We start from the raw sequence: 12,794 nt of genomic DNA on the forward strand, positions 1-12,794 counted from the left end.
CTTCTGTTACCTGATAAGAGCAGGTGGGACATTACCTGTGCCTGAGACACTGAAGCTCTACTGATGCAGCGCAGTGCTCTTTAAAAAAATAAAATAAAACATTGAATAAATAATAACAATGAACAATTTTATCCGGCAAACTTTCTCATGACTAATTAGACAGAGTGTCCGGCGATGATATAAAAAAAGCAATATTTGTGATCACAAGGAAGCTGCAAGGCACCTTATTATGAAAATGATCCTGAATGATTCAAAGAACTTTAGCACAACAGTTACCAAGCCATCATTTTTAATCTTATTATGCAAACATCAGAACTCTGTAATCACAGAACTGAATACTATAACATACTGCAGCGCATTTCAATTCTTGTTTCATGAAAGCGTCACAGAGACGGGAACTGTTCTTCCCTCAACTTTTGATCAACCTTAGACATAAAAGCTATTATTTCCTGCCAAGCGCATAAGGGTAAAGGGTCAGCTTCCCACCTCTTATTTTGAACTATTTCTGGAGGCAAGAAGCTCCCCTCACAGCTCTTATTCTGATGAAGGTTTGAAGTAATCTTTGAATCTGTCCACCTCCTGCAGAGAAAAGTTATTCAAAAACACACTGTACAGCACTCTGCACCAGACAGGAAGTGCCCTAGATTAGACAGGCCTTGAGCAGATGATGACCTGATGCAGTCCATTCATCGTGAATTTTAAAACCCTAGAAAGACCTGACAGCAAAACCTCAGATATTATGTATTTCTTGTCCTGCCACAGATATTTGTAACTTGGTTCTAAAGTTCTAGACAACATTATAAGGCATCACAGAGCTGTTCCAAACAGCAGACAGCATTACATATAGTACATCCTTCAAGGAATATGCAATCCCAGAATATACTGTTATAAACTCAGTGAGTCTTGACTGTCATTTTCTTTTAAAATTGTTGAAGTCATGGTTTAAAATTGCAACCTATTTTGACAAAAAATGTGTGACTGTCTACATTTCAGTTTCCAGGTGAAATAAATAGTAAGAGTTGACTGATAGGTGCTTTTCCCCCCAAATTCAGAAGCATTTTTTGCAACCCAATTACATGGCCATTCTATACTGTGAATATTCAATGCTCAATAATATGACACATTAGAATGTTTTAGAAAAACTGTTTAAAAGAGGAAAAAGAAGAATTACACTATGTCTACACCAGATGTGGCACCAACTTGAGGCTGTCTAAACTGGATGCAACCATTGCATATCAACTGAACTTTGTATCAGTACGTCATAAATAGAAATAGAATGAGGCATCAGTTCACTGAATCCAGTGTACACAGCATCACTGATAATAATGGGTTCTACAGTATTATGTCAAGCTGCTTGCGCCCTGTGTAAAAAATAAATGAATAAATAAATTTATAAATGTTCAGCTTTTCCGTGTCTTGTGTTTGGATGCTTTAATGTTTAAATCGACAAGCGGTACGTCTTAAAACACGTGAAAAAGATAAGCTTTCGTGACGATGCGCAGCAGTGGCCCGTCAACTGTCCTGAGCATCTTTTTAGGTTGGCCTCAGCCAGTCAGTTATATAAAATATCATGGTGAAAGTCATCATAAGCTTGCTTAGTATAGACCCAGCTCCCAACCCAACTTTGAGAATAGATTAACGGCGATATTTTTTTTATTGCCCGATAAGAGTCTTGCGTTAACGCAGCACGTTAACGCCGATAACGGCCCACCACTAATACCCATACATACTGTATAAAATTTTACTCAATATCTTTTTTTTTATTATTCTTCTTATTATTTTTTTACGTTTTTAATTGGAAAGTATTGATAAAAACTGTTCCAACTTAAAAAACAACAACAACAAAAACAACAACTACAACAACAAGTTGCCAATGTAGGTGGTAGACATCTAAAACCATACTGGTTGCTTAAACTCAATATTTAAGTAGATAAACAGTTATAAACAAAAGGACATGCATCTACAATTACTGAACTCTATGAACAAAGTACGTATGGATTACTTCTTGCTCATGATTACAAGTTGTTCCCCATTCACAATGTACTTCTTTAAGTAATTGCATGTTTGCACAATGCTCCAAGTTTGGCTGTTACCTTTGAATGTCATCAGATATGCATGCTGGTCTAGGGAAGTGGGAGTGTGTGTCGTGACTGACGGTGTGAGTTTTTTGTGTAAGCGAACTCTTGTCTGTGAATTTCCCAGTGGTTGAGGACATAAACAAAACCTCAGCTCTGTCTTTGACCAGGGTTAGCTCGACCTGCCGGCTGGAAATGCAAGGTCTCAGAGATGCACATACAACTGAACACACCGGCTCTGCTTCACAATCTCAGTCAGCCACTTTTATTCACCTTACAATAGAAACCTAACTGAAAAGGAACCTCACAAACGAAACTGAAAACACACATACATAAAGTACAACTATGCATGAAGTGCCACGCTGTGGCCCTGAAGATATGAAATCTGTAGTTAGTTCCTCCTTACACTAGTTCCTCCAACAAAGTCGTGTCTTAAGCAAGATCGTACACATCAATGCAAATACAAACAATCTCAAAAAAATAAAAATAAATAAAAGGTACAAAAGTTGTCACCGGGGTTGTACCTTTTCAAAAGGCACACATTTGTACCTAAAGAATCCACATTTGTACCTTAAAGGGAGTGCATGAAGTGTACATATTAGTACCAAAAAGCTATAAAAGTGTACCTTTTGAAAAGGTACCACCCCAGTGACAGCTTTTGTACCTTTTTTTCTGAGAGTTTTAACACATCTCCACACAATCAACACTCCTCTTCCTTCACTCTTTTCAAACTTTATGTTTTATCAATCAAAATAAGCGTCCTTCGTAAGATATCTAGCTTTATATAGGAACTCATTTCTCATTTGTGGTCTTCTGTCTGCCAATCTGACTGTGTAACCACTTAGTCAATCTCATAGCGGCATGTTTCATTAGCAAAGTCCCGGTCAGGGCAGATGTTCATTCACCCCCTGCCTTCTGCCACCTGCTCCAGCCACCATCAGTCCAGAGGTGGCTTCACACGTGCCTCGTATCTCCAGCCGTCACTCTGACAGAAAACCATGGGCCCACATCCATCATTACTCTATTGGCCTTGATGATCTAACTGCTGCTGGGCAAATAGGCAAAAGTTTGTGAGGCGATTTTTAAAATGCATTTTACATTTCAGATATAAACTGCATTGTGCGATATCAAGTTAAATTAATAAATCTTAATACTACTTGTGGTATAATTATTCCTTCAGGAACTTAACAGGGTTCACTGTTGTCTATTTGACTTTAAAAGTTTTGTGCTTGACGTCATGAAACTAAAAGGTGCTTCTTAGAATGAGAATTTAAATGTGATGTTTTCAGGGTTAAAGGAAGGTAACAGGTTTGGCAGCTTGATGATTTTATGTTTTACCTTTTTGACTTTAAGGGCCCTATCATACACCTGGCGCAATTCAATGCAAGGCGCAGCACAAGTGTGTTTGCTAGTTTCAGTCCGGCGCCGTTCACATTTAGCAAATGCATTTGCACCCATTTGTGCACCCATGGGCGTGCTGGTCTAAAAAATAGGTGTGTTCAGGCACATTGCTGACACATTGCTGTTTTAAGGAGCTGAAAATAGACTGCGCCATAGACCAACTCAAACCTGGTCTAAAGTCTAAAGTCAATGACACAATATTTTTGTATTATTTAAAGAGCGCGTTGGTAGAAAATGCGCCTCTGGGCGGGTCCACAGTGCGCATTGACTTTGCTTATTACACACAGGGATGCGCATAATACAAACATGCCAAATATTAAAAACAAAAGGATTACAGTGTAAAATAATATTATTGTGTAGGCTACATAAATATGAAAATGTAATGATGGATAGTCATTGCGTGTATAAGAATTAGGCTACCTATTTGTAATTCAGCCTATTACTACTTATAATGATGAACGAAATTCTACTTTATTCCACGCCTTCTTCACCTTGGGAAGCTTTGGTGGATTCCTGCTTGTCCCGTAGATGATCTGCTCACGCACTAGTTTTCACATAACGTGTAAACATTTTACTAGTTAGACTTTTTCCAAATACTTTTTCCAAACTGTAATTCCTGACTAAATGTATAATCAAGTGAAACATTATGAAGTTTCAATAACAGTATACAATACTATACCATTCAAAAGCTTGATGTAAATAATATAAATGTGTCAAATAGACATAACTCTAACAAATGTAAAAACAATGCAGTTCTTTCAATTTATTCCCCCTAAAAAAAACTGAAACATATTCTCAGCTCTTTTCGACATTAATAATAATGATGATGATGATGATGATGATGATAATAAATGTTTTTTTTTGGTAGAAAATAAGATTGTTAAAAGGATTTCTGAAGGATTGTGTGACTGGAATAAGGATGCCCAAAAATGTGTTTGAAAGTCAGCTTTGATTGTCCCTAATAAACTGTTTAATTGCTCCCCCAAGTGGATATTAAATTATGTTGTGGGATAATTAAATATATTCTTAATAAACTACAAACATAAAATAATATACTTTTATTTTGTTCTCACATTCTTTCTTGTAAGTCCTCCCTCACAGTGGCACAGTTGAATGAGAGGCTCATTATGCAGCTCATTATGCAGGCCTTTGTCTTCTCAGGTGTAAATCACAATGATATTCATGATAGTTGACGCCTACTCGCATATGACTTTTACCAACAAAAAGTGTCTTAGAAAATTTAAATCAATATATTGTTTTCTGTGAATGAGTAAGCAAGATGATTTTCGCATAATTTAGAAAGAAAAACTCTAGGCTACAAGCTCCAGTTCTCAACAATCCCGGGAACCAATGTTGTGTATGTGTTTTATGGCCTTATTCGAGTGATTTAACATTTTTAGTTTTTCACTAACCATGCATAACATTTTTTTTTTTTCTCAAAAATACAATCGTGTACATACATGCATTTCACATATTATTATAGCCCAGTTTGTGCTGATTACAGTGATATTAGACTTTACCCATTTAGATATTTATAAGAAACTGAAAAAAGCACAAATGTCAGGGCATGACAAAACTTCTCCAGGCCCCAAAAATACCCTTAGACTCCAGAGGGTTAACTTCGCGCACGAGCAGATCGGTTTCTTTATTCAGCTTTTCCGCATCTCACTCTTAAAGGGAATTGGAGATTAAAGACACTCTGGTTGGTTTATTGAACATTACGCCCATTACTTATTAAGAGAATAGGGACAACCCATTCCAAAAATGCACCCCGGCACACAGACTGTTTTTCCGTCACTTTACATTTCACGTTTAGATCGTTAAAATATGTCCCTAAATGTTTTGTGTGTAAGGTCATTAAAGTAGGTGTCTCACAGAGAATTTTAATTTGATGTACTCTAAAAACGTATGATAACAGGGTTGACATTTTTACAGCTAAAAAAAATACATCATAATTTTTTTTTCACCGCCTTATTGCACTTAACTACCTCCACTCTGGTAAACACGAATACAAATTTATAATATTGAAGATATTAAAATATTATAAACATCAACATGATTTTCTGTATAGCTACTTATATGCAAACAATTTGCACTGTGTAAAGTGCTATACAAATAAATTGGACTTGAATCAAAATTGTAAATATTAGCAAAATAAAGAAATTAACCTCAAGAAAGAGCACATACAAAAATATACAATAAAGTAAAAGCATTTCTGTAATATGTCTAGAAAATGCCACATACTGTATCACATTAGTTAGTAAACTCAGTATAAACACACAGTACAAGCTGACACCAGCTAGTCATTGTCAAAGTTATTTATATAAGGGGCGAATGTTTTGTAGAATGGCCCAAGTGGTTTCTATAGCCAAATTGGCAAGTTACATGTTTTATTATCAATAAACTATACAAACCTACTTTCATGGGCAAGGTAAGAAGTGCTTGCTGCCGATTTTAGTTCAGTGAACTAGATAATACTGTTGGCAATGACTGTATGACTGGCATATGGTAAGTTTGTGGTCCAGTTTGACGATGCAGCTTTAATTATCAGACATGGGGACTTGTGACTTGGTGACTTGGACTCGAGTCGACTCGAGTCGCTATTTTTAGGACTTGAGACTTGACTCGGACTTGGAAGTTAAAGACTCGGGACTTGACTTGACTTGAGACACGATGACTTGAATGACTTGAGTGTTAATCAAATCATATATTCAGTTTGAATATAAAATATATAAATTATTTTTTTAAATAAAGTTGATTACTCAGCTGGAGCGCAGGCTGAGAATAGCGTCGTGACTCGATCAGGACACTATCATCAGTCATGCCCTCTCTTCCTTACACACACCACGCCCACTTAAATCAGATATCACATCACATCAACATGTCAGCCTGAGAGGTACCGAGGGTCATCGCTTTTGTCTTCAATAGTTCGCGACTAAAAACGCGTGGAAAACGCTAGTCGCGCCGCTTTCTCCTTCTTTCCAAAGCGCTCGGACAGAAGTGCTCTTGGGGCGTCTGTCGTTGCTAAGCATCCATGACACGCTCTCTCTCAATGGAGACGCGGAAATTTCAGCAAAGGATAAATGGATTTGCAGCACTAAAAATTGCTCCCTGTAGCTCTGCTTCTAAATTCATTTCAAAATGGCAATCCATATACAGCTACGAACAACTGTTCCTTCATGTTAGCTGAGCTTTCAACGTTGATACGGGAAAGGATGAAGCTGATTGATTAGTTATTGTCACATGACCTGCGGTGCGCTTGCGGCATTCTGAAAAGTTGAGATGTTTTTAACTCGATGCGGTGCGCGTCGTGAGCGCGTTGCTTCCATTATGAGCACGCATACCGCGCGTCTACATTGGAAATAACGAACTTGCGCGCGCAAAAGACGTGATGTGAACGGCCCCTAATGATCCGCTAGCAGGCCGTCAAAAAAACGCATTCCAGGGGCGGCGCTAGGGCTGGGCTAAGGGGGCATAAGCCCCGAATATTTAGTTACCTTGTCTTTCTCATAGAGCAAAACAATTAATCAGAAAAACAAATGTAGCTGCCGCGATTACCCAATCATGAGAAGTGCATATTACATATATATATATATATATATATATATATATATATATATATATATATATATATATATATATCTATATATATATAGATATATATATAGATATATATATATATATATAAATATATATATATATATATATATACCCCATCAGTCTCCTTCTTGGTCAAATAGCCCTTTATGCCTTCAGTGTGAATCTACAATTTTCATAGTCATGAAAATAAAGAAAACTCTTTGAATGACAAGGTGTGTCCAAACTTTTGGTCTGTACTGTACATAACAAAAAGAATGAAACAACTGAAAATACAATTTAGATTCTATACTCTGAGAGAGAGAGAGAGAGAGAGAGAGTGTGTGTGTGTGTGTATGTGTGTGTGTGTGCGTGTGTGTGTGTGTGTGTGTGTGAGAGAGAGAGAGAGAGAGAGAGAGGTGTTCAGAGAGGAGTCTGTTGGATGTTTAGCTGTTATTTGTTTTATGGACTCAATGTTGAAAATGTAAAACATTTCAAACACTGTTGGCAGAAGTGAAAAATAAATAATTTTAGGAAGTTACAATTTTGTTTGATTCCATGATGTATTTTACTGAACATGAGTATTTACAATGCAAATCCAAATTATTTTAATTTACTGACAGTTACTTATATCTTGTCTTTTAACTTTATTAAGATCAGATTCTGCGGGTAAAATAACAATATTAAGGTGACTTGACTTGGACTTGACTTGACATAGCTTGTGACTTGACTTGACTTGACTTGCCCAAGAAAAAAATACTTGGGACTTACTTGAGACTTGAAGATTAAGACTTGAGACTTACTTGAGACTTGCACATGTGTGACTTGGTCCCATCTCTGTTAATTATTTATACGTTTTTGAGCTGATATGCCGATTTGATGACCTGTTGGAGCCATTTTATGAGACGTGGCTCACAGAAAATTACACAAGCGAGTCTTAATATCATGAGCTGAGATCATTAACTTCTGTTCTGGGCTAGAGTTGTGCCAGTGACATTTGCAGAGGAAGGAAAAAGCGAATTTACCCCAAATTATTAATAAAACAAAATCAATCTCTTAGACAAATGTGAAAAACTACACTTAATACTGAGATGTCAAATATTTGTTATAAAATACAAAATGAGGCATTAACTGCATGGAGAAGAAAGAACAGTACAATTCTACAAAAACTTTCCTCATGTTCTTTTAACGTTGCACAGCTTGTGATTCTAAGCTCCGATGACCCATACGTAAGAGCTCCTCCATAGTTAAAGCCTTGTGCCTGTGAGGTGTCGAGTAGAACTGTTTGGCCAACAGGAAATAAATTGTTCAGGCTTTAGGCTTGAGTGGCCCTTTTATCGGCCACTGACCTCACTCGGTTAACCAGCTGGAGCTGCAGCGAGGCTCTAATTCCCTAATATGGATGTCTACACCTCCCAGCCACCCTCTGAACACTAAATTTGAGCAAGGAGGAGGTCTGGCAGCTGGCAGATCCTCCACATTCTCATAATCCTTTAGTAAGGCTCCTGACTCCATGGCTAGTGTTTCATCCCTTCTCAACATTAGGACTGTTTATAGTACAGGAGAAAGGAATAAGCCATAAAAATGGTTAAAAAGGAGATAAAGAGTGAAAAAAGAGACTTGGGTGATGACTTTCATAATCACACTTTCTACAGAGAGAGGCTGAGGTGAATGTCATGATCCTTTTGTTTAGTTTACAAAAACAGAGTGAGATGTAGATGTTACAATGCATGATACAAAGCTATAACATTCTGACCAGATGCATGAGAAATATGTACATCAAATAAATATGGCCATGCAATAACAGATATATGCATATTAATAAATCACATTTTAAGTCAAAAGGCATAGAGAAAGTGCTGCACAGCAGAAAAAAACAAACAAACAAATAAATAACAAAAACAAAACTAGACAACACAAAACCTCAAAACAAAGCAACAAAACAAACAAAATAACAAAAAAAGAAAAAACAAATAAATAAATAAATAAATATATAAAGCAGAAGAAAACATAACAAAACAAGACAGACAGAAGTACAACAGGACAATAAGGCATATGAAATCATGCACATAAAGTCTATATTCTGAAAACACTTTAATATTTTTTTTCTGTAAGATGAAGTCAAATCACATTTGCTCTCAAATATATATATATATATATATATTGCATATATTATATCTCACAGAGAGATCTGATATCATCATCATCCAGTCTGTCCGGAATAACAAGAAGAAACAGAACAAACTGTTTTTCGAAATCCAGAAAAACTGTGGCCACGTGTCCAAGATGCTTCAAGAAACCTATAAAGCTACAGTACTGTGCAAAGTTTTAGGCACTTGTGTAAAAAGGCTGTAAAGTAAGGATGCTGTCAAAAATAATGCCATGAATAGATTTTATTAATTATCTTCTATTAACTTAACTAAATTTAATCAACATTTAGTGTGACCACACTATGCGTAAAAAAAAAACGGACAAACTAGGAGACATAGCCAGTTTTTCTGGATTTAGTCTGTTTCAGTTTGATCTGTTTCTTCATATTATTCCAGACAGACTGATGATGGTGAGATCAGATCTCTGTGTGGAGCACTGGCTGCTGTCAGACTCCTTGTGCAAACACAAATCTCACTGGATTATTACAATTAATGGCAAAACTAATGTTTGGAAATGTAAACTGATATTTACTTATGACACACTACAGCAAAACATAGAAATAACTGACTTAAAACCATATATATATATATATATATATATATATATATATATATATATATATATATATATATATATATATATATATCTATATATATATATATATATATATATATATATTTATTTTTTACTAAAAATCTAAGAGAAAGAGCTCCACAACCCGACACCAGTTGATCTCGGTTTATGAGAATCCGTCTCTGCTTCCAATGTGTCCACTCTTCTGCTCAAGAGTAGAGAGAATACTGGCCCTCTGGTCCAGCCAGTGAACCTTCCACAAAGCACAGGCCACACTCACAAAAACCCTTTTCATGCAAAATAAATCAAAAGTTGCTTTGAGGTGGGAATATAAATCAGAGGTCTTGGGTTATATACAGATGGCTGAACCTAACACTCGCCTCAAGGAAGACACTCAGCATGTGTGTTCGAGTGTGTAGGTATATATTTATTTAGGGCTGAGTGTAGTTGTTCATATGTGTGATTGAATGTGTGTGTGTGTGTGTGTGTTTGTGATCTTTCAGACCCCAAGGTCCTCAAACTGCTGGGCATTTTGATGCTGCTTATTTGAATGTATAATTAGTTTCTACCTTACAGTGATGCTGCCGTGTGTGTGTGTATTTGGAAACATGTTTGTGTTCAGACTGTGGACAAGCTTTGTTTGAACTATATTCTGCCAAAATCTGCCACTGTGTTATTTAGGATTGAAAATATTCCATTTAAGGTTTTTGCTGTTAGCATGATTCAAATGTATTATTATTGAATACCTGAAGATAATATTTTATGAATGTTTATCCATTAGGAGAGTGCCTTCATACCACTAACTAAAAATACGTCAACAGAATTCATGTTTGCCATGCCATGTATTCTTTGAAATAACTTTGTATTTGTGCACATCAAAGTATTTCTAATGTGTTTTCATAATTTTACCATGGTACCACCAAAGTACAGAGTATTTGCATTAAAACATACATTAGAAATGTTTAGGAAGATTTTTTATTTATGTCTTAATGCATAGTATCTTGCTTAATCACTATTTTAAAAGTGTATGTATGTAATTTTTTGATCATACAATACCATATTATTTGCAGATATTTATGAAACATGCTAAGTTCATATACTATTCTCCAACAAACAATGCTCCAGCCAGTTATTTTGCTTTGAAATATGAGTTCTGTGTCGGAATGTCTGTTTTTGTGTTGGTCGGTGTGACTCCGCCCACTACCATTTTACCCAATAGTATTGGACACCAAAGGAAGCCAGCAAAATAACTGGGTCAGAGATCGCAAATTCTACCTAATTAAAAAGTCTTGGCATCCATCTAAAAAGCTCTATGAGCACAGGAATACTAAAACACCTCCTCAACTTACAGTGTAAGGTTTGTTGTCTAACATGTCATTTGAGCTTGTTCCTTGTTGCATCTGGCAACCCAGGGTGGGGGAAACAGAGCTCTCCAATAATTAGAATTAGAACTGCAGTATCCATTTAAAATAAAACAATAAAATCCATAAAACAACATTCAAAACCCATTTTACTTCTGTGATGACATTGAGTAAAACTAGACTTTCAGTTAGAAAAGACACGTTGGGCGGGATTTTATCCATTACAGTTTATTTTGATTATGAAATTGGTCTCAATGACAGAATTATATTCATATACAATACTTCTTGGTATTCCAATATATTTTGACTAATCATGGCAGGGTAAACATGGTATTACCGTAGGCACTTTTAGGTACTTTTTAGGTATAAAGACACTCTTGTAATGGCTAAACATTCATAAAATATTACTATCTTCTGTCCTTCAACACATGCTAAAAGCAAAACCCTTATAAGGGATCATTTCAATTATAAATAACCCAGCAGCAGATTTTCACAGAATATATTCCAAACAAGATTTTGTAAGTCTAAATGCAAACACATTTCCAAAAACACACACAATCATAAATCAGTAGCATATTTTAGTCGTGTTGGTACAGAGTTTAAATACCAGGGTAATTTGATTATTTTCTGAAGTGTAATAGGATGACTTGCCTTGGCTGCTCCAATCTGCTCTTTCCGGAATCTCTCCAAGGGTGTGATCAGAACATCATCGGCATTCTGGATCTGCAATCAGTCAAGCACAGACGCAAGGCATTGCATGAGAAAACAGTCTTCATTAAACTACATTAACTTCGGTGTACTTCACAACTTGAATGAAAGTTCGAAAGAACGTGTAGCATTAACACCAAAAGCTGAGAAATTTTAACAAGCTCACTATTTAGAGCAAATTTGTGGTGTGAGTTTACATTTTTGCGGCAGGCTTGTGAGAACGTTCACACCGACAGAAGAACAGTAATGATTAGTGTGATAAAACTTCATTCATCAGTATTCATTTAATGAGAACTCCAGAGCACACTGCTACAGTTCACTCCACAGACTATTAAAATGAGGGAAATCGGCAATAACATGAAGACTGTGAATCTGAGCAATAAAGAAATAAGAAAAGAGCTTTTTGTTTTAAACAGGCAATGAAACAAGAGGAATATGGCCATCAACGAGCATAGAAGGAGTTTCACATCCACAGATTCAGTAGACATGCATTTAAAATCTAAAAAATGCCTATATCTCTATATCATGGGCTCTAAAAGCCCCTCATAGCACACTGACAGATAGCAGGAGACTCTCTCAATTACAGCATCAGCCTGTGTGTTTGTTCGCATATGTTGTACCAGAGATCAAGATGATTTACATTCGTGTTGCTATGTGGTTGCTATGCTGGTATTTGCTAGGGCTCTGCTAGGAAGTTGAAAGGATGTTCTAGGTGGTTGCTAGTGCATTACAAGCTTATTTTCAATGGGTGGTCACAGGCTTTGCAATGATGTTGCTAGGTGGCTGCTATGGTGTCGTGCGTGGTCACTAAGGCATTGCTAGTTTGCTGCTAGGGTATTCTGGGAGGTCACTAAGGTAATTATAGGGTGCTCACTCAGGCTTTGCTAAGATATGGCTAGGTGGTTTCTAGGGGAGTTGCTAGGTGGTTGGCACAGTGCTCTGGGTGGTT

The 12,794-nt window shown here is 36.4% G+C and overlaps 1 protein-coding gene across 7 annotated transcripts in view; it reads right to left on the reverse strand.

The window, feature by feature from the left end:
* Positions 1-12,794, reverse strand: part of LOC127934467 (rho GTPase-activating protein 42) — a 99,314-nt gene that overhangs the window by 35,488 nt on the left and 51,032 nt on the right. For all 7 annotated transcript variants that reach the window (XM_052531876.1, XM_052531874.1, XM_052531879.1 and 4 more), the window contains exon 4: positions 11,789-11,860. In XM_052531876.1, coding sequence (XP_052387836.1) covers positions 11,789-11,860 — 72 coding nt within the window. The remainder of the gene's footprint in view (positions 1-11,788; positions 11,861-12,794) is intronic.

Source organism: Carassius gibelio, chromosome A18 (genome assembly GCF_023724105.1).
Source record: "Carassius gibelio isolate Cgi1373 ecotype wild population from Czech Republic chromosome A18, carGib1.2-hapl.c, whole genome shotgun sequence".
Lineage (NCBI taxonomy): Eukaryota > Metazoa > Chordata > Actinopteri > Cypriniformes > Cyprinidae > Carassius > Carassius gibelio.